The 27,313-nt window shown below is 37.6% G+C and overlaps 1 protein-coding gene across 4 annotated transcripts in view; it reads right to left on the bottom strand.

Moving 5' to 3' along the window:
• The window catches only part of GREB1 (growth regulation by estrogen in breast cancer 1), a 59,067-nt gene that overhangs the window by 22,744 nt on the left and 9,010 nt on the right, over positions 1 to 27,313 (bottom strand). The window contains exons 4-24 of one of the 4 annotated variants that reach the window (XM_010566664.1): positions 21,771 to 21,953; positions 21,311 to 21,454; positions 19,873 to 19,998; positions 17,840 to 17,962; positions 16,865 to 17,002; positions 16,498 to 16,683; positions 15,565 to 15,915; positions 14,735 to 14,863; positions 13,085 to 13,210; positions 12,420 to 12,533; positions 12,149 to 12,329; positions 11,621 to 11,623; positions 10,109 to 10,301; positions 9,382 to 9,518; positions 7,670 to 8,009; positions 6,016 to 6,131; positions 5,112 to 5,311; positions 3,952 to 3,958; positions 3,199 to 3,323; positions 3,110 to 3,117; positions 572 to 1,168 (exon numbers count right to left, since the gene is read on the bottom strand). In XM_010566664.1, coding sequence (XP_010564966.1) covers positions 572 to 1,168; positions 3,110 to 3,117; positions 3,199 to 3,323; positions 3,952 to 3,958; positions 5,112 to 5,311; positions 6,016 to 6,131; positions 7,670 to 8,009; positions 9,382 to 9,518; positions 10,109 to 10,301; positions 11,621 to 11,623; positions 12,149 to 12,329; positions 12,420 to 12,533; positions 13,085 to 13,210; positions 14,735 to 14,863; positions 15,565 to 15,915; positions 16,498 to 16,683; positions 16,865 to 17,002; positions 17,840 to 17,962; positions 19,873 to 19,998; positions 21,311 to 21,454; positions 21,771 to 21,953 — 3,527 coding nt within the window. Of the gene's footprint in view, positions 1 to 571; positions 1,189 to 3,109; positions 3,118 to 3,198; positions 3,324 to 3,951; positions 3,959 to 5,111; positions 5,312 to 6,015; positions 6,132 to 7,669; positions 8,010 to 9,381; positions 9,519 to 10,108; positions 10,302 to 11,620; positions 11,624 to 12,148; positions 12,330 to 12,419; positions 12,618 to 13,084; positions 13,211 to 14,734; positions 14,864 to 15,564; positions 15,916 to 16,497; positions 16,684 to 16,864; positions 17,003 to 17,839; positions 17,963 to 19,872; positions 19,999 to 21,310; positions 21,455 to 21,770; positions 21,954 to 27,313 lie in introns of all 4 variants that reach the window. The other 3 variants (XM_010566661.1, XM_010566662.1, XM_010566663.1) reach the window with 3 other exon arrangements.

Below are 27,313 nucleotides of genomic sequence, written 5' to 3' on the forward strand. Positions count from 1 at the left end.
CTTCTCAGGAATATACCCATTTCCATATATCTTTTCAAAGTAATTTAAAAACTCTTGGGTCAGCTACTCCTCTTGTAAATATGGCTCTGCTCATGTTGAACTGGCCTTCTTGCATGTATTATTTACAACAGCTTCTATTTCTGCCTGCTGTGTGGAGTAAAGAGAAGATAACCTAATTACAAACTCTCAACTGTCTTCAGACAGATCATAAGAAAGTGGTTTTGTGAAGATCTTTGATCTTTATTTAAAATGTAAACGCATACTCAACTTTAACAAACTGAAATTATACATGAAATTTCTCTCTTGAGCAAACTCTTTTAAAACATTTTAATGGAGAGAGACTGACAGAAAATGAACATTGCTACAGCTTCATTGTCTTTGAACTCAGGCTAACAGTAAAGAAAGGAAGACTATTTTATTAGAAGGGATTAGGGAATGAAACATAAGCAACGTACTCTCCACCAAAAAAAACCTTCCAAGTATGGATAATAATAACTAATCTATTTTTTCTGAGATTATGATAAAATTAAACAAAATAAATCAATGATAATACCTTGTTCTTATTACACACCTGTGGTGGCCCACTCAGCAGCAGCCTCCTTGGATGAAAGGTGTCCATTCTGCCCTCATTTCTATTGTTGTAGTCCATATGGATTGGCTTGGGAACCGTCCATTGGCGATAGTATAGAGACTGCTCCGTGCAAGTCATCATCTTACTCATAAGAGGACGAAAAGAACTTGCCCACATAACAGAATGATAAGGCAAGAGGGAAGATGATTTGGGAAGTCCACTGCTGTCCGTAGAAGTAATAATGTCATAAACCAGTTTGGGCAGGAAAACTATGGGAGGCTGTTTTGATGCTTTGGTCATGGAGCACTGAGAGGTCTGTAGGATGAAGGAGTTATGAGTAGGTGCAGAGGAGGAAGAAGAGGAGGAGAAAGGTGAGGAGGATGACGAGGTGATGGAAATTTGGGCACTTTTTATGTTTTGTTTCGTATCCAGCTGTTCAGTTACTGGTGGCAAATGTTTGCTGATTGTTGTTTGTGCCCCCTTGTCTACTTTCTGCTTCTGCCTTTCATAGTTATTTGTAGTTTCTTCAGCGCTGTTGCTTAGGACTTGGTGGGAGGATTTTGCTGTATCCCCTGCTGCTATTAAAGGAGGAGATGACTCACTGCAGAATGCTGTAACTAAAAGAAAATTTGTATTTCAACACAGTGCAACTATGTCTGCTAGTCAATGCCATAGTTAAACAAAACAAAAAATCATTTAGATAGAGTATCCATCAAACATTGCAATCCCACTCCTGTTCTTGCTTTCACCTCTCTCGTACAGGAAGTCATAATGGGACTAGTTTGGAGTATTCATCTCAATGCAGAAAATGGCTTTTAAAGTACTGAAGTGCATAGGAAAGATGTCAGTGATTGTCCTGTCCTCTACTTCCCTCATCCACTCCTTGTTTAAGGTGTACAACAGATACTTTCATCACTCAAAACAAATACAAAATTACTGAAACCATCATTTAAAAGAGTTAAGAAAATAAGTATTCACATTTAGACTACAGAAATGTCTTCACAGACTGACATCTAGAAACAGTCCTCTGAGTCAGCTCTGATCTGACACTCATGTGTCTGCATCACTGCAGCACTTATTCTGATCTCATAAAACCTGGCGCTCAAGTCTCTGCTGCTACAAAATGCATTAATGCATTCATACAGCTTTTGGTCAGCTCAGAGCACATACTGAACTCACAAATGTTGGCCTTGAATATGTAATGTAGATACACCCTACAGCTAATTGCTGATTTTCTGAAAACGGTATATTTCTACCTTACGTATTCTAACTACTAAGATTTCTTGAAAGTTTAAGGCCTTGTTTTAAGTGGTTCTAGGCATCTTTAATGCTTAGTGAATTCCAAAGAGGAGACGCAAATAAATTCACAGTCTTCAGAGTAGGCTGAGAACTGGTTGAGGAATCAGTCTCCACATGGTACTAGGAATATCTGTCTGAAGCGGAACATAGATAAAAACAGCTTTCCTCTCATGTTGAAAGCAACAGTCTTGGTTTTCAAAAAAACCCTAGTCCATAGTTTCTCTTGGTGTCAAGAAATAGTAAGATATACTCCAGCTGCATATTAATCCAAAGTAGCCATTAAAGGACATTAGCAATAAATACAAAAGTATCTCCGGCAGTATGAATGGTTTCAAGTAAAGCCACTGTGACATCCCTCAAAATACCACTATCTAAGAACACGGAAAAAAAAAGAAAGGAAAAAAGATTTCTTTAACCACAGGCAAATTGAGGCTACAAAGCCACAGGCAGGCCACATGGACACCATGGAACTGATGAGCAGCCTAACTTTAAAGAAGACAAAACTATTTTGAAAATTAAAGTGTTGATGAAGTTTATTCAAATGTTTTCAAGCTTTTTTTCCTTTTGTAACCACCACTGTGCCTGTAGAGAAGAAATCATGGGTCAAATATGCATGTCACCATGTTGAAAACTACAATTAGGTCAAAAAGAATTTACTGTCACTGACAAAACCCATGTTTTAGAAAGCTGCATGACATTGCGACTTCTAGGAAGTTATGGCACAATTTATATTACCCACTTTTATTCAACTCTCCTCTCAATATTATCTGCATAAAAAGCATGCAAAGAAATTTATCAGACAAAAGAGCTGTAGTAGTTCTCAACATTTCCTCATGCTTTCTACATCAGTTTGCAGATTAAAAAGGAACCAAAGATTTAAAAAATTATCTACCTCCAAAAGAGCTTTCAAACTGCAAAATTAATGAGTGAACATTCCAGAGCAAAACCCCCAAAGGTAAAAATACCAATGAGAACGAGCATGCTTTTTCTCCTACAGATTTTGAAAAGATTTTTAAAAAATGTGAAGCATGTTTTCTTTTTCATAAATTGTCATAGCTTCAGTGAACACACTCAGCCATCACAGTACTGAGGATTCATACCTTAGTGGCACATATCAAAGAATTGCCTGGTTTAGGCACCCCACCCTATGATTATTTTTCAAGCAAGAGATCTTATTTCTTATATTTCTGAAGTCTGAAACTTTTTTTTTAAAGTTATCTTCCGTGATCCCATTAAAACAGGCCTTACTAAAACCTTAGTGATTTATGCCTTTTATTATTTATCTTAATAAGCTGAATAAACCGTCTCTTTTATGTCCTAAATGTAACTTAATAGAGATGATCTTAAGGTCTTACTGGAAGCTTTTGAAGAGAGAGATGAAGATGCAGAGCCATGGGAACGAGATCTTTCTCTTTTCATAGGGCTTCTCTTTTCTGAAGTAGAACCTGTTTCATGAATGGTAGTAAGGGAAAACAAAACCAAAATATAATTTAAGTAAGCCTGTAAGAAGGCACAGCTACGTTGTCAAAGGAGGGAAAAGTACACAAGAGTTTGTGTGGGTCTTGTCCTCATTCTAACACTGTTTTCAGTATGGAGGGTATCTGTTCCTACCACGCAATATTGGATCAGCCTATGGTCTAACCTAACCACGCTGAGCTGCAATAGCTTCACAAAATCAATGCAGCAGCTAGGAGCTGGTAACTTCTAGGCATGTCTCAACCATGTTTTCTCTTTCTACCCATGTCTTACTTTCTTCACCAATCCACTTTCAGGGAAACCAACAGGCAACAAGCTCTATTTTGTCAGTATGTTATGAAACTACCTCCTATCCCATATATTACAGCTTTATGGCCAGATTATATCTCAGCTTTTGGTGATGAAAATCCATATTTGGATGGCCACCACGGATATTCACTTGAGGTTCCTTGCTTAGGCTTCTAAGTTAAAATGCTTGTTTCTGTACAGTTTTACAATGATAAACTGAGACATAAGCATGGCCAGCAGGAAACTTAGACTGTAAGTCTGTCTCAGGTGTTCTGAATTGGACTCTGGGGGAGCATACCATACTTCATGGACTAGGAAAGCAGCCTTACAATTTAGATGCCTAACAACTTAGGTGCCCATTTGACTCGGATCACATACAAACTCGGCATACTTCAACTAAATGGACAGAAGTACTTATCACATCTAAAGTAGGCCTCTATTGTAGACAGTCTGAGTATGACCTGAAAAGTATATATTTGATTAAAGTAAATATTTTTGTTATGCTTCTTCTGCTATCCTTATTATCAATGAGTAAGAACTTAATAGGTGAACAGTAACCAGCTCTCTTCCTCCTCATAGCATAGAAAAGGAAATCAAGGCAAGCAGTTTGAGATTTAAATATGGGGATAAAAATCCCTTGTTTTCCACAGTTACAAGGCACAACAGACAGTAAAGAAAAATGTAAAGAACTTAATGATAACTGATAACACCCATCAACTATCACTCAAAAATTCCCCAACAGTTCCTGGGTAAATTATTATTGTTTTCTTACACATTTATATGTTCTTAATTGCTCTCTTAAGAAATTAGAAATTCTCTGACTCTACACTGTCAGTTTGAATTCATGGATATTTTCAAGGAGTACTCAGAAGTTACTATGTTCAGATATATTTTCTAGCCATACTATTTAATACCTCATAAACTAGAGACTAGTCAGCTCTACTATACACAGTTTCCTTGGGAGGAATCTTCCATCATTGTCAGTATGTAAGCATAGGTTAGGTAGCATCAGTAAAAGCTTAGGTGGAGTTGCCCCTGCTGTGAGGGAGGGGATCAGGTCACTGCTTCCCAGACGGCAAAGCGCACACTTCCCTGCTGCAGGGAGGGCAACCCAGCACAGCACTCCCAACAGTGAGCATCACTGGATGTACCCACTTGAGCTCCACTTTGCGGCTGCCAGAACATATGGGGCAAAGGAGGTACAGAGGAAGGGGAGACAAGGGAGACAAAAAACAGAGAGAGAGAACAGATGCAGCAGCAGGACTGCAAGAGATTAAAATGCTGCAGCAGCAGCAGTCCCTGGGCAGGGAGGGTGAGAAAATACAGGCTGAATGAGATGAAGCAAAATTGAGGAGCAGAGCCCACTCAGTAAGGCTAACTGCAGAAACCCTCACCGAGTAGGTATCCATACAGTCCTGCTTTTTCTAATACAACTCAATCATTTCACAGCTCCTTTTATTATCACTACTAGTAATACCTTCTGTCGCTACTTCTTCATCTTCATTATCAGTGCTGCTTAGTTTCTCTGGGTCACTTTCTAACACATCATTCACAACTGCTTTCTCTGTGTGAATTTCTGAGCTCACAAAGTATGCTGCCAAACCAAGTTCTTGCTCCAAGGTTGTCCTTACCAAAGAAGATGAATTTATTAAACGTAGGTCACAGTATCTCAGTGATCTGGAGAGAAACAAGAGGGACTAGTATGAAAACTCACTGTAATCTACTCCCTTATTTCTTTTACAAACACAGCTAAAGGGGAATTTTTTCATGATCTGCTTAAACTATGGATGAGACTGAACACAGTATATTTTTTGTGCTTAATAAGTTTACTACTGTGGTGCATACACTTTTTCTTAATCCAATTATGCAGCTTAAACTAGTGCACCGAAAATTAGCATCAGCATAAGAAAAAGAATAATCATTTGGGTTCTAAGCCTAACACACAGAATGGGATTCAGTTGAACATACAAAAGCATTTAGTGCCCCAGGGTGTCCTGTCTGGCTTCCAGCTGCCTTTCCAGAAGGCACTGATCTCTCCACACATCCTGTAGCACATATGCCAGCATCAAGCAGATGTCTCAGCTACACTAAAGTATCTAAAGTAGCTATACTTTCCTTTTTACATACTCTTATTCTCTCCTCTAAGATGGGGCAACCTCTTAATATTTTCTGAGCTATTTATATCTTGCTATAAACAGGAGGTTATTATTAATAATATGGGGTTTGTATTTATGATATAAAAACTGCCAAAAAATGGAAAAGGAACACCTTGACACTGAAATCTGTTTTCTTCTCCCACAAGTAATTAAACAGTTCACCTTCAGCCATTTGACAAGCAATGGATAAAAAACTGCCACTGAGAAAATACTGGATCTTCTTACCGTGGCAAAGACTCCCCTTGTGGATCCATACCACTAAATATCAATATACAAGGCAAACCTTCCAATTCCAAATAGGTCTGTGGCCTCCAATCTACATCTTCAATTTTCTGCCAGGCCTGTATAAGGTAAGAAACACTGTTAGACATATCTATATGGCACAAATAGAGAAATATATATTTTTATCATCCATTGTATGAATCAATTTGTACAGGGGATGGATGTTCCACCAAGGGAAGGCACAGAGCAGAGCCATTTTCAACATAGGTAGATTGCACAATTTCTATGAGCATACAGGTAGCAATCTGCCTGCTGTAAGTTTGAGGAGATTGGGACAGTATGTTCCAGTCTGAAAAGACCCCTAGCTTCCCAGCTACATTGCACTGAGACCAGGGCATAGACGGGTAGTGTGGATATGGTACAACGGACAGTAAAGCTGAGTAGGAGCTTTGCGGGAGAGAAGAGTACAGAGGGTTGCTTCTTATGGCAGATAATGTATGGATGTCTGAGTCCAAGGAAGAAAATGAGCTAGTAACAAGACTTCTTCACCTTAGAGGAATAGAGGAAAGCTGGAAGTGTTCAACACACACATACCACTGTCCTCACTTGCTACCCTCTGAAGTCTACTGCTCTCCCCCCAAAGCTATAAGTTTTCCTGATAACTTCATGAGAAGTTTGACAACTAGATCTATTGTTTGACCATTTAGCATCAGGCTATACTGCTTTACTCACACCAGTCAGTCCTTTTTGCTGTAAGACTGGTCTACAGGTAAGGAATAGACAGTAGGACCAACAGTACAAGAACTCAGCCTCCGACATTCATACATGTACCACTATTGTGCATGTCAGAGAAGACAACCAGGATGTGATTCAGAACTAGTACCAATTTTTCAGAATAAATTATGCCTAATTTACAGCAGAATGAGATCGGCATTAGGCCCTGGATCTCAAGTGACTTCATCTAACATATATTGAATCAGACACAGTACAGAGTGTACCATATGTATGTTACACCACCCTACAATGTAAATACATTTTTGTTTTGGTGATCAGATGATGATAATTTTATGAAAAGCAAGGGAGTATCAGAGGCTTTTGTTAAACAGATGACCCACGACTCTGGATCTAAAGCATATAAATTAATCCATAAACCAACACATGGTCCAGAAAGCATAAAGTCCTGAGTTGTGACCGGGGTGTTCTAGGACCCGTAACTAGCATCACTGATTTGGTACCTTCATGCCACCTGCTGGTGACAAGAATAATACAACTCTCAACTGGTCACTGATTAAAATCTTTTTGCACTATGACGATTTTGTAAGAAAATTCTGCTAAAACTGTGACATTTTTATTTGGCTTTTTTCCTTACTGCTTATGGTCCCTGTGGATAAAAGCAGTTCAACTGTTTGGGAGGGTTGCTGCTGGAAGTCAAGTTCTAGCCATATTAGTTAATACTTCACTGAGTATTAATCAGAGGTAGGACAGTAGAGATGTCACAGGCAGTATGTCTAAAAGATAAAACTCATGTTCCTTATGGTAGTTTTTATTTTTGCTAGTCAGACACACATTTCAGCTCATGACCATAACTCTCACCAGTGAAGTCTCCCCACCTACCCATCTAATCAAGCTTCCCAGTATATGTCATTCTGCAAGTTACCTTTAGCTGCTCCACAAAGTGCTTCCCTATTGTGATTCCAGAATTAGGATTTCCCAAGATTATTTCAAAGTTATCTTCAAGGGCTAGTCTTTCCCTTACATTATACAGACGTTCATATGCCACTGCAGCCAGCGGAGTACATGGAATTCTCAACACTACCATGAGGCCATGACCACTAGGACATTGTCTTGAAGAGTTTATTAGGTTTTGGGTGATTTCCAGAGTTTCAACTGAGGTGTAATTCTTCATCTGAGAAAGACCACACACTGCCATCATAGCTGCAGAGTAGTGTTGTATGAGGACAAAAGTCCTTATCACTGCACTGTGTAATCTGGGGAACCTGAAATAAATGGTGAATTAAATAGTGAAGTATTAAAGGCTAAAGTGAAAAAGCTAATTTTTACAATATTTAATAATCTCAGGATTTACTCCTGTAAAGAATCCTTCATATCTACTATACAAAAGAATCTCACCAACTTGCAGTTGGATAGTCTTTGCAAGGCACCATTTCACAATCAGAACTGATGTTGTCTCTCCATTTCTTAGTAAAGATTTACTAAGCAAGTAGTCCAGTAAGGTTACATCACTTCAAGTTACTAAGACTTTACTGCTGCTACAAAATTTATCACAGAATATTTGCTAAGGCACCCAGCAATATCATCAAGGAAAATTATATTCTCTTATCCATGAGAATAGTATTCCTCATTATGTGTTATTCTTAAGGGGCGGAAGATGGGGTGGGATGTTTTGTTTTCTTACTGAAGCCCTGAATGAGCTTACTCTTGTTTCCAAGAGGACTGAATACATAGGCAGCATCCAATGAGCACTCCAAGTTCCCAAGCCCAGGTAAACCCTGTCTCAGTCCCCAGTCTATGGAAGGGAGAGACAAGGATTTGCAATAGCTTCCTGTGCTCTGGTTTTCACAGAAATGAAACCCAGGTGCACAGCAAAAAGAGGAACTGTGGCTTGCTCAGAAAAGCACCTGATATGTGTGATCAAAGCTCCAAAGCACCCTGTAGCAAGCCCCAGCAGTTAAGTATGGATGTGCTCAATCTCCCAGTTAGCAATACAAATTCACAAGATTTTACTTGTCCTTTCTCATTCTTCTTACAGATCCCAAAGAGTTCATCCACAGCTGCAGACATGCACATAATGTGTCACTACTCTTTTGCAGTGATTCTAGACTTGCACCACAGGAACCAAGGAAAACTAATGATATATTTTCAAGCTCTGATGATGCTCTGAAGTTTTTATTGCTGATTTAAGTGTACAAACCACAGTGATACGTCTACTTCTCTTTGTGGTCCAAGTGCACTATGCACAAATTCTATACAACAAAATCAGCCAGGGTCAGCAAGTGATAATATTGGACAAAAGTAGTAGCACATTTGAAATTACATGATGATGCAACGTTAGATTATTATAATATAGAAGTAGCTACTAGTCACAACAAGAACACACTCTAAATTGGGCTAAACAGTGTGCATGTTCATAGTAAGAGGCAGCCTAGGCTGATTAGATTACAGGCCAAATAAATATATACAAAAAGATGGAAGGAGAAAATAAGAACGAGTGAAATGCCCTTGCATACACAGCTGATTTGTGGGACAGTGAGGAAAAAAAAAAAAAAGAACCAGGCTTCTAGCTAGTAACTCAAGTTGCTAGAATGCACCTCCTAAATTTCCTGTGTTAAACAAAGGAGGGTACCATACCTCTTTCCCAAAGCCATGACCATTGCTTCAAAAGAGCTGTCATACCGAAGCAGTGGAATACTATGTCCAGAGAGGGTGGACTCAATGAATTCTGACAGTCCGAAGTATTTCTTGTTTTCATGGTATAAATCTACACCCTAAAGCAAATGAAGCAATAAAAATATAAATGTAAAGTCTATCATTTATTAATTTACAATTGATTAACCATTGGTATCTGATATATTTGCAATCACATTCTCTAATAAGCATACATCTACTCAGACATATTAAAACAAGGAGAGAAAGAAACAATTAATTTTTTTGAGAGAAGTTTGACCCAATTTTTCCTTGTTTCTTTCTCTCTCCTCACATATACATATATACAGACAGAACAGCTATGTATGGAATAAATATGCACACATATGAAGAAAATCCAGGTATGTACATACATTTATGCAGTAATGCACTAGAGACAGGTTTTCAGATGGTTTCCATTTATGTAGCTCAAAGATTTTTAGCAGAGCTACTACAGTTTATAGAAGATATTAAAGGAATAAAGAAAAAAAGCAAGAAATGACAGGATAAGCAGAGGGAAAAGGAACTTGCCACAGACTGAACAAGAAAAAGATGCCATGCAAACTTCATTATTGTTTACAAAAATCATGGGACCTCCAAAGTTTCACCAAGTATGTAAATGTAAAATAACTTATGAAAAGCTCACAAAAGCACCTCAAAGCATCCATCTTACATTGCTGTATGAAGAAGGCCAGTGGATCTCATTGTAAGGGCTGATATGAGTATGCTGTGTCTGCAGCGCATAGGGGAAGGAAGTCACATGGAGGGTCACGATATTTGGCGCCTCTTTCACCTCCCTGCAGTTCAACAGTCTATCAACAAGTCCTGTAGACAGTTCTGTTTGAGGATAAAGGCTATGCATAGCACTGCAAAAAAGAAAGCCAAAACTCTCCAAAGTAATCAGCACAAGGGAACATTTGTGTCAGTGGAATAGCTTTAACCTGGATATGAAATCAAAGTTAAACACGTACAAGGAACTTCAGACTCTATTCTTTGCCCTGCTTTTGTTGCATAGAAGGATGGGAAAAGAAATGCAAATTATTTCACTGCAGCTGAAAATTTCTGTAAGTCTGATAAGCTCCCTAGCTAGCAAATTACCAGTCACTTACAGCTATCAGAATATGAGAGAGAAAGGATGAAAGAAAACTGATGTTTTGGCAGTTACCAACAGACACATAGTCTTGTAGTAACTTTGGCCAGTTTTATAGTGTTGTCCTTAAAAAAATATAATTCTTACCTACAAAAAATCAAGATAGAAAATGACAGACAGTAAGTCTGTATGACAGAAAAACAGAGGGAAACTACCTCTGGTAAAGCTATTATGAAAGGGAAGAATAGTTATTGTTAGGGCAAATGCTGGTATCACAGAACACCTACAGTCAATTCCTTGCTTTGTTGTAAAACTTCAGCCCAAATTCATGCTATTTAATTTTTGGCATTTATCTGCAGTGACTAAGTTACAAGCCTCGTCACTGCAAGCTCCTTCTGTTACCAGCAGAGAGAGACAAGTAACTCCAGAAATTGGTTGTGTCCACCCCTGACCTAAGTCAGCCCTCATAGATGCTCATGTCTCTGTTGTGACTATGTGGGCAATCCCAGGCAATTACACTCCTGTTTTAGGCACCTCATTCAACTGACTTCAGTTAGGTGGCATGAATCCTGCTGTGCAGAACAGTCATTTAAATATTTTTCACTTACATATCTTTATTAGATAAGAGGAAAAAATATCAGACTTAAGCAGCAATACAGGTACTTCCTACCACTCAAGGATGCTATATGAATAAATGCCTTAAAGGCTAAGACAGCTGTAATAGGTCATTTAAGTTCCTAAGGTATAGAGGAATTGAACAGGAAACCCTCACTTGCAAAAATAAAGTTTTGTTGAAAATCATCATTCTTAACCAGTGTGAAAGACAAGACCTTGTCGTTTCATTCACAAGCAAGATTCCATAGGTTTTGGTTTCAGAAACACTACTGTGCTCTCAAAGTTGGAATATGTTGGTGTTTCTGGAATTCAGTGTGTTCTCCAAGCTCCCCAGTGCCTCAGGAGCCAGAAAGCAAAAGCAGCCCAACTCCTCAGCAGGCAGATTGTTGAGAAGCAAAGGAAATAGGGCTCCATGAAGGAAGCACTGAGTTATGCGAGTAAGCTGATGGGGAACTTGGCAAACGTTGAACAGAAACCCACCTGCTTCCCTGAGAAGTATACCTGGCTTTACTATGTATCCACAGAAGCTTTCAATTCTCACAAATTGGTGATTCGGGATAGAAAAAACATTGTACTGGAAAATTTCCAATCAGTTAAAAAAATAAGCAGCAGTGTTGGCTCACTAGTTGTATACTCAGTGTGGAGGGTTTTTGCATGTTTTACAGCCCAGAGGACACTGACAGAGGATAATGAGCTCTGTGTACTTTCACAGGAAGCTTTCCTTTGAACAAATGACAACCAGCCAAAAAAACAATAGCTGTGGCTGAAAGAAGATAAGAATGGTGAGCAAGAAAAGCTGAAATATTCCACTGGGGCATAATAGAATATGCAGCACAAGAATAAGTCATGAAGGACTTTAAAAGAAAACAAGTTTATTCAATGCATGCAAAGATAGAGTTAGCAGAAAGATGCAAACAAAGATGAAGGAAGGAATAAATCAGAAGGCTGATCTTGAGAGTTAATGCAAACAATAACAATTTCTCTAAAAACAAGTTACAGTTTTCTTACCTCATTAGATCCCAGTGTGCGTGATCATGGATTAGGACAAACAGTGTATGTGGATTCTGCATAGAGTTTTGTAAAAAGACTTTGAATTTAATCTGGGCCTCTGCATCTAGTTTCATAACATACTGTTCCACCCTCTGCTTTGTAAGGTGTTCCTTCTCTAATCCAAGTTCTAATAAAATACCTAAAGAAATGGAACAAATGTCAGTATTTCCAGATAAAAATGCATTTAACAATGTCCCGTAAATCTAAAATAAAGGTAACTAATGAGCACCTGAGTGCCAGAGATGAAACAAAGTCTGCTGATAAGTCACTTCGGAGGGTGGAACACAAATCAAGAAATCAATTTTCTCGAAAGAACCCAAATCAAGATTTTGAGTGCTGGAGTCAGCAATTGAGCAAATATGAGACAGCAATTTCTGAGCCACTGCTAGCTGGAATGGACGAATCTGATGTCGTTCAATCTCATAACCTGGAAAAAGGCAAAATTCTGTTTAGATATATGCCCAAAGTCTAATCTAACACAAATTGTTAGAGTCTGGCAAAGAATGGCTGATCTACTCTTTAAGATACTTTGCTTATGCACAGGAGTTCCAGTTTACAAAAATCTATATGGAATATGCAAAGAAATCTTTCTGCATTTGGCATTTTGGTCCTGTAAGTCCCTTAAATGTCTGAGAGCTGAAAGTGAACTTGTGCAATAGCATTCTGCTACCACAGAAGTAAGACTTAGAGCTTCAAAGACTACAATACCCAGTGGAATGAAGTGGAGCACCCATCAGTGTAAATCTGAATATCCCAAGATATGAGCTGCTGTTTGCCTCAGGACCTTTGCCTTAAGAGCCTCGGACTCTGCCCAGATGGATCTAACTGTACACCCAGAGACGTGGTCTCAAGTACCCTACTCTGTTACCGCTTTAGAAAATCCTCCTTACTTACTTGTACACGCAGCTGTTCCAGTTCCATTCAGTGCTGTTGGTTTATTCACTGAAGCAGAAAGTGATGAAGAGATGTGTCCTTGGTTTTCCTGGTAAAATTTCTCCAGCAAAAGATCAATGTCACCCTCTATCAAATTGAAGGGATAGTAGAATAAACATCCATGTTAATAAGAGCTGCATTTCATACTGATTTTGTTTTGTAGATCTTAAAGAGCTTTATATATGCTAGCTAGTTATCCTGCCCTTGGCTTATTGGCTGTTTTATACAGGAACTCTCTCGTTATCTTCTATTGCATCTGTTTTTACAGCATATCACTAATAAAATGCAAATCAGGCCAAGGAATGAGCTCTGCAGACCACTGGCTAGAGCACTTATGGAGGATGGTAGAAAACTAGCCTCAAGGCCTTGATGTAAATTAGCAACAACAAAGACATGAAACTGGCTTGGTTTATGTTCAGACCATGTAGCTATACTGTTCATTCATAAGGATTACAAGAAGCTTTGGAAAATCTGATAAATATTTTAAAATCTCTAACATTTTTCAGAGACAGAAAGAAAAATAATTCCCTATAAAGCTGAAAGAGAAATATGAGCTTTGTAGCTACACACAATGCTGAAGAAAGCAAGGTACTTTTTACTGAACTATCTATATCTGCAAATATATCCTATTGTATTCAGCAGGGGCCCTGCTTACAGATGGAAGCTGTGCAGAGAATACAACATGCCTGTCCTGAGTATTTAGTATTTTCTCAGCAGTTGAAAAGGTGTTTGAATGTGTCTGCACTGAGCTCACAAAGGCAGGGTCTGCCCCGTGAAGTGCAATCCAGTGGATGTAGATGGCAACTATTTTTAGGATGCTCATTTACTTGTTCTGCTCAAACAATAGCAATAGCAAAAGTGATTTTGAGAACCACACTTTGAAGATACTAAGAGCAGAAACACTAACATAACTACACGATGGTTCAAGGAAAATGAGTTTCTCTTAAGTGACCACTCAAAATATCATGACATATCCAGAAGGGTTCTTGTGATCTAAGTACAGATTTACTGACATGACATGAATGGCAAAGGGGACTATGACATTCCATTAACACTGAAAAATATGCTGCATTTGCTCTAGTTGTGTGATAGTTTAACTTTCCACGTGGCTGAATCTATCCCCAGATAATCTTGCCTGTAGTAATCCTTGGTATACTCAGTTTAAAAATGATCCAGTAACCCTGGCTCTCTGCAGTTTTCCTCTCTTTCCCATGCATCATGATCAAGTTCACAGTACGATAAGTTGAAAGGGCAAATCCTACCTTTGATAAAATAACTCTGTTCTATCATGGTCTAAATGAATTCTGTGCTTAGGGCAAAAGAATTTATACATTCATATGGATATGGACTTGCATAGTATATGGATTGATTTGCATAGCTAAGAATAATATGCTTAGCTATTTGCTGATATATTTTAATGAAACTGAGGGATTTTATGAACTGACACTTTTAGGAGGAATTTCAATTCAAATGTACTTTCACAACTTTGTCCTGCATTTTTTATATATTTCTAATAATGTCCTTCTTCTGGAAAGGTAATGAGCACAGCTATTTTCTCTGACTTAAAAGTTTCAGGGACTTGGAAACATGTCTCTATAACCTGTTAGGTACCTGGGCAGAGTGTGCTAAAGAAGGACCCCAGAGTTTCCACTTTCCCTGTGACCAGCTGATAGTTAACTTCTTTTTGGTAGTCTGAAGGAGTGAGCATGCTCTCAGACAGAACTCTTGCCTGATACTTTCCTAAAAGACAAAAAAGTAATTTTGAAAGCACTTCAAACTAAAGTTAAAAATGTTCTAAGTCATAATAAAAATACTACCCAGCTAAATGAATGCCACACACACAAAAACGGCAGAGATGAGTCTTTTCTCTCTCCTATATGTGTATGCACTAGACATCTGTAAGATAGACTCATGTTTTATAATTCTTTGTGTTTCTTTCCCAGTTTAGGAAATATTTGTTGATACGGTATATAAAAAGACCATATAAATAGTCAAAGGCACTGTCAATTATCTTACACTTATAATGAATCTTTGAATGGCTATTCAAATAATTTATTTAATTATCAGCATAATAGGTTGTCAAAGGGAATGACATTGAAAGACCATCTTTTAGAAGCTAAGGAAATGTTCGGTCCTCTGCTCACAGTAATATCCCAGTCACACAGAGCAGGAGAGCTTTATGCACTGTGTGTGCTGTAACTCGCTATTATTTGTTTGCACTAGTGTTGGCTGGGATGCCTTGGTGAGAAAAAGGGTTACACAGGCAGAATGTGATTTGCTGGGGAGAGACCCAACTATGCAACATCAACTTGGGTTCATCAAAACCCACTACTTCTTGGTCAAAGTTCTGCTTTCTGAGGCAGCTTATTGAAACTCCAGCCAAACTCCTCATAGCATCGAATTACTCTGTTTTGCCTGGAGATACAACGTTGGGATCTTACCTGTTATCACAATGCAGGAATCGATGGCTCGATTTCTGCTGGCACATATGATCACCACATAGTTTGTCTTTATTAATTTTCCTTCAATGAGCAGCTTAAACATTTCTGAAAGCCCTTCAGCCAGAGAGTAGCTGCATTCAATGATATGGACACTATCATTACAGGAGCTAGCTGCGAGGCCCGCCAGCCAGGGAAGCTGGGCTGAAGTCACTGGTGCAATCTGGCTGGGCACTTGAGGAAAAGTCTGTGGAATAGCCTGTTGGTACTGACGGATTTCAGACAGGTGTGATTCCCTCCATGAACGCATGAATATTTGTTCCAAATCCTCAATCAAAGGGACCTGGTCCGAGGCTTAAAAAAAAAAAAAAAAAAAAAAGGAAGAAAAAATTTTGAAACAATTAAACAAAATTGTTGAGTTAAAAACAATTTTTTTTTTCAAAATATGTACTTTTTTTAGAGATGATCATGTTTCAGATTTATGCGTGCAAGACTCTATTGCCTTTAGCAGATGTGAACCAAGTTTTTCATTTTGAAGTGCCTTTGTGATACTCAAGTAAAGCTGCCCTAATTGGAACCTGAGTATCAGTAATTAGAAATATTTAAGAGGTTGAGTGCTGCCTGTCTCAGCATAATACTACTTCTAAACTACAGGCTGTATGCAAAAGCAGTGAATTACAGCTCTTTTCCTTTCTTTATTTTTAGTTGCTGTGTTCCCAGATTATAGGAGAAGATGAACTTTGTACAATTATATTTCAATCTGTCTGGTCTTCAAGAACTAATTATTTAGTTTTGTTTCATAACCATGAATAAAATTGTTTAATATCACACATCCTAAGACTAATATTTAATATTGCCCTGCCCTAATACTCCCTTTCTCATTCGCCAGCATGTAATTTATTCGTTGCAGTCTTTCTGGATGTAAAATAATCTTACCGAGTTGGACAAGGTAGTAGACAGTCAGTAAGAGCTGCATTTCCTCTGAAATAGGCTGTATTGTGGAGGCACCATATTGTTCATATGCTCTAGATAAAGACTGTGAATTTCTGTAACAGGTGTACAACAAAGGACTCACTATCACATCATTAATGTTCCCACAAAGATATGGGAAGTTTCCATGACCTACAAAATAAACAATGTTTGTAGACATCACATTAATTTCATAATTTCCCATGTATGTGTTAAACAGTTTTAACAGTAAACCTTTTAAAATTGATGGCTTTAGCAGTGTTTAACACTAGGACATATATTTATATCTCTTACAAAAAGATGTAAGGTCTTGTTGGGGGGTTGGGTTTTTTACCTTTAAAAATAACTGGCTTTGCTTTACAGATTTTCAGCAAGTTGTCAGGAACTGAGACTGGTTCTCCTGAGCCCACCATTGGAGATGAGGCTGGCCCCACCAAAGCAGAATGTGGTAAAGATGATAGGCTTCCTCCATCTAAGATTTTAGACATATTATTACTGGAGTCAGGTCTACTAACAATTTCTTCAAAGTAAAGTTATTCAACATCATCTCATACCCACATTTGGAATCGGTATTGAATGCTTTTTATGCGTACATCACACATTTCATGAGCTGTTACTACAACCCATACCATTATGCTGATTTTCTTGGAGGACTAATTGTTGCAACCTTGAACATCACCCATGCATCTAAATGTTCATAAACAAACAATTCCAGGTATGACTGCACGAATACAGAGACTTATGTGATAGCAGTGCACAAATAGTTATGATATGTGTGTTCTCTATGATAAATTTAGTTTCACTGCTTCTAAACAGGTTTTCTTGCTATAGCGAGAAAGAAAATATTAAGATTCAATGTTTGCTCAATTGTAACTTCTCTATAGTAATTTTCATTTAAACAAGAGCACATTAAAATAAAACATTTTGTGGAAAGTGAATTTATTTCACTGCATGTCACTCTAGTCTGTATCTAGACTATAAAATCCAACTGTGAAAAATAATTGAAGCAATGGATGGTACCTTGATCTGAGTTATGACACTGATTTTAACATCCCAAAGGTGTTTTGGTGTCTCAAGACGGACACAGGCACCTGTTGGGAATTATTAATAATGACTTGATGACTGGATCCTAATGAGAGTTAAGCTCACAGCCTCAAAAAGAAATCAATGGAAATGAAGCACCTAAATGTAGGTGAGCATGTTGGTATCAAACACCTTTCAAAACTCTAATACGAATCTGCTTGCACCTTTAAAATATTGCCTCTTTTCCCCCACTGTTTTCTAGTATAGCTTATATGGTATAGCTTACCATTTTTAATTCTGTTTGGAGCCTGTGGGTTGAGCTGCAAGTTCCAAGTTTCAGTAGATGATGGAGATTCTGGTGACCAACCTTTATGGCGCTTTTTTGGGGGCCCTGAGTTTGTTAAAGTGCCTGAATAACAGTAATATTTCAGAAAAGCATTAGAATAAAATGTATTCAGTTTTGTGCATGGTAATTCAATATGTTTTGATAGATTTAATGTGTGCATTAAGTACTGTGGTAGACAGGGTCAACTCCATGAATATAATCATTTTTTATCATTTTTATTTTACTTTGCTATGTCTTGCTTAAACTTCTGGGACCTTTCTGTTGCAGGGAACTCTTAATTATCTAGGTAGACTTCACTTATTTTATACCAATGTCCATTCTGTACTAAGAATAATGTAGGAACAATGAGACATGTACTAAGAATGCTTGTGTTAATATTTTGAAGTCAACACTGTGAGCATTCTGCTCCTTTTATTTCTGAACACATGACACAATGTTTCATGTAACTTATTGCAAAATAAAATTCTCAAGGGGTTCAGGGTAATATTAATACAGATCTGAGTTCTTTTCAAGAATTTTCTCATTTACAGGATTTTTGCCACTTCTTGCTGGTTACCGTCTTTGGTTTCATGTTATTCCATATTAACTCCTACCAAATTACTTCTGCACTTTCCTCCTATCCACATGTAGCTCCATCGCTTTGTCTGTAAAAACATAACTTTCTCACAGTTTTTCTAGGAGCTCCTGATGATTCATTTCTTGAATATTCTTTCAATATCTTTAATCTTCTTGTGCACTCCTGCAAAGTCCTAGAATGGTAAGTTTCCACTAACATCAAGTATTTCTAATTATTGAGAGTCAATGGTCCTCGAGGAACTGCTCAGCATCTTGCAGGATTGAGCTATTTCTATTTCTGGATGTGACTATGCAGAGGTCTTAACACTACTTCACACTGGCAGGGCTGTATCTCCTGGCAGAATGGTTAGTCCCACATAAAATTCAAGACAGAGTAAGAATCTAATATAAAAAATGGGGTCTAATTTTGAAAAAGATATTAAAATTAAAAATAAACCTGAAGTGTACAGATTTTCAATAAAATCGTTCCCTTGCAGAAGAGCCTTACGTAGAAGTTTGCAAAGATAACTTTGTCCTTTAAACTTTTACCACTTGAGGGCAGTATTTAGCCACTTGTTCTACTCCTCCTTTCATTTTGTTTCCTGGCATAAAGTTGCGACAAAAGTCACAAGATAGCTACAGCAATACAAAGAATTTTTTATTTGAAAATGCTGTATTCTTTCCTGCAGATATGTTGATATGTGAAAATAATCCATCTGAAATGAATTGGCAATAATATGTTGCTGCATGGAAGAAAGAGCTCAAGAACCTGAATAGGCAGAGGAAAAATTTGGCTGTGATGCCAGCAAGGAAACTTGGGAAGACTTATTCTAACATAGAGTTATAGCATGTTTCTAGCCATAGTGAAGACTAACCTTCTTGCTTAAACAAGCCAGTGACACAGAATACAGTTTGTGACAGAAAACAATTAACACAAATCATGATGATAATCATGCAGTGAGGACAGTTTCTTTCATTTGGAGCCAGTTGTCAAAATCTAGTGCTCCATCCCGAGGTGAACTGCAACAGAGGAATTATCCTATGAGTGATTACTTATAAATCTTTCTTAATTCCCTTCACAAAACCTTGTTGGGAGATTGATGCAAACTGACACATTCTTTAAGAACCTGGATTCAGAATCTAGTCTGTACTTCTATTAAGTGAATGAACTGTAAATATAATGAAAAACTTCCAATTAATAATCTGAATGGTAACAGAGCTATGGCTGAAAACATATAAACAATTTTCTTTCTAAAAATTAACACAGAAAAAAGTGTTATGGTCAGAAAGGACTTGGAAGGGAACAGTAATTTCTATTCATACAGGAAATGATGATCATGATATCATTTGTTCAATGCTTCTATTATACCCATGGAATATAGAGTTTAAGGTATTAAACAACAAATCCATACAAATACCTAACACCGAAGGTCTTGTCAGAGCAGACAGGTTATTTTTCACCAACTGTTGTTTAGGTGATTCCTTGCCATTATAAACAGCTGAGCTGAACGCTGCTGTTGAAGGGATGTGATCTATGGCTGCAGCTGGCGAGAAAAAAACAAAGTATTTACATTAAACATTTCTAGGTCAAGATCCTCAGTTGATATAATAAACTGATCACTTGATCGTTTACTTTAATAGAACCTTCGGGATCTGCTCAGAGTGAATGCAATACTGAATAAAACAAACCCACTTCTGATCTCATACCAGATTATTGCTGTCTGACTCCCGATTAAGTGCCTGGGTAAAATACGATTCTGCAATTAAAATACATACATCAGATCCTTAGCTTCTTTGCAGGTGGACCCTAGCTCTTACATGAAGTTTACTCAAGAACTAGCTAAAATAGTGAGAGAAGTTTAAAATTTGCTAAAAATCTCCTAAGACTCCATTCCAATTTGACATCCTCTTTCCAAGCTTTTAAACTGTTCTGCATTAAAAAGAGAGGTTTTCTCAAGCCTAATATGCTTGTAATTAATGTAGCTTTTTTATATACGTAACCTCTGACCAAAAAAAACGCCAATCTGCTATTATAAAGAGATGAATTATTTGTACTGAAGGGGTACCAGTATTCCAGATCACAATTATTTAACAGGTTTCTATCTCACAGAGAGAATACAACAACCAACAGATGAGCCTCAGTTCTCCTGCATGAATCTCTGTAACAGTCACAAGACACTCAAGAGCTGTTTTCATTATGAAGAAGCTCAGAGAGATCACTCTAGCCTCTATCATGCATCACCTTTCAGTTATGTCAAGCTAATGGAAAAGTAAATTTTTCAGAAACAATTTTTAGTACAAAAAAAGATGCAGATACTGATCATTAGTTTGTTTTTTAATATTAAAGCCACTTTTCTCAGCAGAAGAAAAAATTCAGAAGCTTTTAAGCTGATGCCCATATAATGCCTGCAGTAAAGAGGATTCTGGTCATAACATAAAATAGACTGGATCAGAAGAAAAAGCTGAAATGACACTGGTTCCTGTAACATTTGTCATCTGTGACCAGACAAGCAACAGCTGCAGGAATGTAATACCCATTCTCAGCAACTTTAAAAACAATGGCTTTTAAAAAATTTTGGTTCGCCATAGCTATGAGCAAGCTGCAGAACACCTATTTTATTATTTGCTAACCTTTTATACATAAACCTGAGGGGAAAAAATGGACAGCGAGAAGCATTCAAAGTATGATTGCTTTCTTTATTTGTAATGTATCTCTAAATCTCTTCAACTTGCTTTATTTTATGTGGTAGTGTGCTTCTTTGTTTGTCTTTCCATTCACAGAAGTACACACAAATACACATGCACAAAAGAGTAAGAACAGGTGGAAACCCAGTGTGTTTTCCTTCTGAGCCATACCTGTTTGCTGAGTCCCAGCTGGAGCACTTGGGTTTGCTGCTGGGAGCGGCTCGCTTGAGGTGCTTCCCGAGAGGCCCGAACTTTCTGGCAGTTGGAACAATGTGCTTGAGCAGGTGCTGGATGAAGACTGTCGGCCTCTGAACTCTTAACAGAAAAGAAACTTCTTATCCCCTGACAACAGTGGCATTTGCTTTTTCTCTGCATATTGGATTTGATGATTTCACACATGAATTACTTAGAGGCTACAGCACTTGGAAGGGAGGAACCGATGTCTTCAAACATGCCATCCTCATATTAGGTCAGTCAATTGCTTTTTACAGCTGCTCTAGTAATCACCTAGCTTTAAAGAGTCTTTCTTTCAACTGATCTGCCTTAGGTTTTACACAGACGCCAGTCCCTGTGATAGTTAAGCTTGGATGATGAAAACCAGAACTCGAGGAAGCCGGCTTCATTATCTTACCTGCCCCTTTCCAGCAGATTACAGATCCTTTGGTCAGAGCTCCCTGTGCATTCCTGACCAGATAATACTTTAAGTGTTTCTGTTTCTTGGGCTGAGTGGTCAGTTTAAGATTAATGTGATTTGAGAATTCTGTAAAGTAGCAGAAACCCTTCTTGCCACAGCCAACACAATTGCCAGAGAAACCTGATAAAATAAACAATACATATAATCCAGTGAGATAGGTGGTCACTATTAATAACATCCAAACACTACTCTTTCCTGGAGAAAAGCTGTATTTATATTTTTTTTCAGAGAGTGAACTTTTTATTAACACTTTCCTCAAAAAAAAAAAAATTACATCAAGTCCACTGTATTGCACTTTAGCTACCAGATTGCAAAAAGAGCCCCAGGTTTACAGAACAATTAAAATAGGCCACATTTTCCATTTTCTCCCACCAGAAAAAGATCACAATTCCTATTTATTACCTACCTGTGAAACATTAAACCAAGAAGTTTCTGACTGAAGAGTACTGAATCCCATGCTTAACCCCAGCCCTCTTCAACACCACAGAAAGTACATGCTTCACTTCTGTTTCAACTTTCATTGAAATTAAGCATGCAATTAAGTCTCAAGAAATTCAGTATATTTAATCTATTATATTTAATTAGATGTAAGAATATTTAAGTACCAAGTTCCTACTACAGATGCTTTTTTAGAGAGGAAAAAATACTAAAGCCTTCCTGGGCTATTAATTTCAAGTAGCTTTCTCAAATTATGGCTGGACTGTGTTAGCACTTCACAGCAGTTAAAACTATTTATGATTACGGAAACAAAGTGTCTGCAACTTTATAGACAGGACAGAGACATAGTCTTTGCACGTAAAGAAGCTTATTGTACTCAGACTTGATGGGGCATTTCCAGGGATACTGCCATTTCCTCTCATTCTGAGATACACAGTTTGAGCCTCAAAGAGGGCCTCGTGATGGTGATGTCATTATCATCATAAATAATGGGCATTCCTTGCACAGCTGACTATTTGCCATTTGATTCTTAAACAACTTTTTTTGTCCATTTTCCAAAGTATTTCCTAAGAATTTTCATCTTGCATCAGACCAATGCAACTGTCTGAAAATACTTATTATCTACAAACATTGCACCTATAATGTGCAATTAGAAGATAATCTTCCCCACGGAAATTTTCTCTCTGTCCCCTACACATGACCTGAAGCTGAAGTTTCCTTTTATTTTAATCATATCTAATGAACATTTTTATGTGTCATCACAGGAATTGAAAGGGAAAGGGTGTATTCAGTGAATTGGAAGATGGCAAAAATAAATGAAATATATTCCACATAACATGGACAGTAACATTGGAAATAAATAAATGGAGTAAAGGATCAATAATATGGTAGATAAAATTAAGAGCCATTTATGAAAATTATTATTTTAATCACATATTTCAAACAAATTAGGTTTTCAAATTAATTATCAATACCTTTTTCCTTCTGTAAAATACAAGCACTGAAATATAATGCTTTGTAAACACCTGTTGCTTGGTTTACAACCCAAGCACTTTAATTAGTTTTCAAATGGCTCAGAAGAATTTATTAAAAACCTAAGTTCATGTGGAAATTGGTCTGGTATCCATGGGAACAAGTGGCTAACAACTATTGAAAGCTGCCTATTATCTCTCTGATCCTGGTCGGTAGGATGATAAAGGTCATTATGACTCATAAAATCAGGACAAGTCATGACTCTGTAGAATCCTCTGTGTTATATCAGTTGGCACAAAAGCATCTGTCTAACATCACAGAGCCTTCAGTAGCTGCAATAAAAGCAACAACAAAAGGAAACAAAATTAGAATGGATGTGGCAAAAGCTGTAGAGTTTGCATGCATTTTATGCAGATTAAGAAATCATGAAAAACGCTTCTTCTAGTAAATGAAAGCTTCCCATACATCTGGCAGCACACTGAGCATGACCAGCAGCACTGCAATCTTTGCCTGGCTGCCACTTACAAGCCCTTACGTGTTTTCAAATACAAGCACGAAGGGACCATTTCCAAAGGTAAAATAGAAGTACCTGTACACTTTTTAGGTTTTATCATTTTGCTGGGAGTGTCCAGCAACTTGCCAAAGCCACAGGTAGAAATATTTATTCAATAGAAGTTGGATAGTAGACATAAAATCTTTTCATTTGGACTTTAGATCAGTCATTATTGGTAACTTCTGTAAATCATCTGCCTAAACCAGATTTAGCACTAACTTCTACCTGAAATAACCTTTTGCCCTAATCACCTATTTTTAATTCTGTGAGGTCTACTGGAAAATTAGTTTACACCACATATAGCATACAGGTGAGGCCTAGTAAGGATTAAACAGATCTAAATTGTCCACTTGTTTTGAAAAGTCCTCAGAGAACATTTTAGAAGTTTATTTTTTAATTTTCCTTTTAAGTCAAACTATCATCTTTCACCTCAGGCTTCCCTAGCTCCTCTGAGTCAGACTAAGAGTCTTTTCTTGCAAACTCCTGCCAACACCGGGTTTCATCCCATTCATTCTGACTGACACTCTCTTTGATGACAGCCATTCCTTCATTAATACAGCTCAGCCCTGACATCACAGATAGAACACAGCATGATCTTATAATTCCAATGCAATAAAATGCTGTTCAATCATTACTTATTGCAAGGCTCTGCCAAACTTGCTCATAGCACTTTATGTAGCAGACTGAGTAACACAGAGAACCCAAACATTTCATTATTCTCCTTTCCCTGAATGCCCTGTTCACGTGCCACGGCCCGAGGCAGAAGCTGATAGAGGGGACAGCTTGTTTCATAAACAAGCTGCATTAAATATTCTTCCATACATTATAGAGAGGACAAAGGTCAGGGGAGTCAGGGCAGCCATAAGGTGACTCAATATATCTATGTCATGGGATTGATTTCACAAGAGAATTAGAAATCAATGCCTGGAGTTTAGGGGCTAAAAGCCTTTCACCTTTAGGTCAGCAGTTCATATCCAACTAAGTTTAGTAGTGACTTAAGGCTGCTACCCTCTGAAGATTGTTTAATCAGAAGGTGTTTGATTCTATCTGGTATTTTATCATAGGCATTTGCTTGAATTTGCTCACATCACAATGATCAATTGCCCATAATTTAAAAAGCTCTTCCACAGCAGGGACCTTGTGCTCAGAAGAAGGACCTTGGACTAAAAGGGTATGAAACCTGACCTACCTTCTCACTGGGGAAATGGTTCCTTTGGATCAACAGTAAGCTTCTGTTAGGGATAAGGAGAGGACCTCAAGACAGAAGGATATCCATCTGATATTTCATCAGCTAATATTTCATAATCTGATCTTTCATACATTCGCAAAAAAACTTTCTTCCTGGTTCTCTTTTAAATTAATAACAGGCTGTTAATTAATGTTATTATTTTTGTGGAGAGTTGGCAGCTTGCTTAAACAAAGAATTATTGTATTTTCAACTTTTCAGCAGGAGTATATCTTCTTTTCAGTTCTACTCACAAGAAAAAGCACACAAACACCGACAATGCTCCACATTTCTCCCACTTACTCAGTACCACTCCATTTGAAGACTTAAGACTTAAATTTAAAAAATAAATGAAATCAATATGGTCAAGCTGGAGAGCTCCATTGTACGGAAACTCACTACTATTACAAAAGCCCAATAGAACATTGCATATTTTAACAGAAGCAGCCGCAGTGTTTTATACTACAATGTTTTCATCTTACACACAGCTTACAATGCAAGCAAACTAATCTTTTCTTCTGTCATTCTGACCTCAGGGACCCACTGGAAAAAAAAAAGGATTTCTTATTCCCTGCTAGGAAAGTGGGCAGCTGTTTGGTCTTTTGGGAAGGAAAATGATGGGTGAATAGCTGCTTTGTTTATCATGAGAGACTCTGCTTAAGAGTGGGAACTGGAGGAAAAAAACAAAAGAGAAAAAAAACTTTGGGAGTAGTACATTAGCTGCTTCTATTAGGAAACAATAAATATCACACTATCACAGAAGTGCTTCCTCCATCTAAGCATTCCATTAGGTCGCATAAAACCTGAGAAACAGCTTCCTAAAGGTAAAAAGCTGACTCTGTTTTGCAGACTATTTAAAACTGTGATCTAACTTGATTAACAGAATCATATGAGGTACATGCTCAGACACAGAGAACTTTTTGCTTGCCAAAAATAGAGTCTTTTCCGGAAAATAGGGTTTTTTTCCTATGGAATTATACGTCAGTTGTAAAAACAAAGAAACAAAACAACCTCCAACAGAAATGACTTTCAAATCACAAGCACATATGCCTTGATGGTGGACAACTTATTAGCATAATCAATAAATTGGCACATGCCCCAGAGGCATATCAACAGCTCCTAATGGGAACAAGACCATAAGTCAAAAGCTGGCCTGGAAACTACCAAGACATTTCCTGTTTTCTTCTGGAATTTCTGTACGCTCCACAGGCATCTTCACAAACATATGCAGGCAGACCATGAGAAATCAGGAAACTATTGGGTAATTCATTAGTGTCTTTTCCCTTCAAATAAATTGTTTCGGAAAAAATCTACAGTACTGGGTAACAGCTGCCTTACAAAAACACAGTATATTAAGAGAAAAAGCATGAAATTAAGCAAAAACAAATGGGTTGAAGGGTTACAAGTGATGTGCCTGTATCAACAATAAGCCTTACCAAAAGTGTGGGATATAGTCTCACTCATGATGACAGCTCATTTCAATTCAAAATGAATCCGACTCAATTTCCCTTTAAACTCAGAAAGGCTTGAAGGGACCACTTTCCATGTTGTCTCAAAAGGCCAACATGTTTGGAGGAGAACAGCCTAAACTCAGAATACCAAAAAAAAAAGCCTTCCGTTCTGTCTTTAAAAGCAAGACAATAAAAAGAGCTTCCCTTCTTCATATGAAATGTTCTCAACTTAAATCTATCACAAGACAGGGGTCACTGTGTTATACTAATAGACAGAGAATTTAAAGCAAGAATGGTTCTGTCTTGTATCTCCATATGTGTCTGAAACCATGAGACTAGTCATGTCTGCTTCTAATTTTACTTACCCTGATTTGACTTGCATCAGTGTATGAAAACCAGAATCAAACAATCATTTCTATCTACAGTACAATCTATTGTACAAATAGTATGCTATCCTCATGTCAATAAGATATATTGTGTTTTTTCATTAGATTAGGGACCAGGAACATTATTTTATTTCCAGCTTCCAGATGAATAATTTAGATCTTAAAGTATGGAAGTCCTTTCATATTTAAGCTTGTTATAGAATACATAAAAATCATCCTACAGAATTACTAAAATTCATTGCAAAAGAATGTGATTAACTGGTGTTTAAGTGTATAACAGCAGCCAAAAACAAGCATTTAAATGGTTTCAGGAAACGAAAATGTATGAAATAAGCAAGCTGAGGATGCAAGTAGCATAAAAACCTCCCAGTTATGTTCCCGTTGCCTTTTTCTGTTCTTGTTTAGCATGCAATTAACAAATACACTACTTCCTCTCTGCTAACAGCCTAAGGAGC

The sequence above is a fragment of the Haliaeetus leucocephalus genome, unplaced genomic scaffold (assembly GCF_000737465.1).
Source record: "Haliaeetus leucocephalus isolate CR32 unplaced genomic scaffold, Haliaeetus_leucocephalus-4.0 Scaffold217, whole genome shotgun sequence".
Taxonomy (NCBI): domain Eukaryota; kingdom Metazoa; phylum Chordata; class Aves; order Accipitriformes; family Accipitridae; genus Haliaeetus; species Haliaeetus leucocephalus.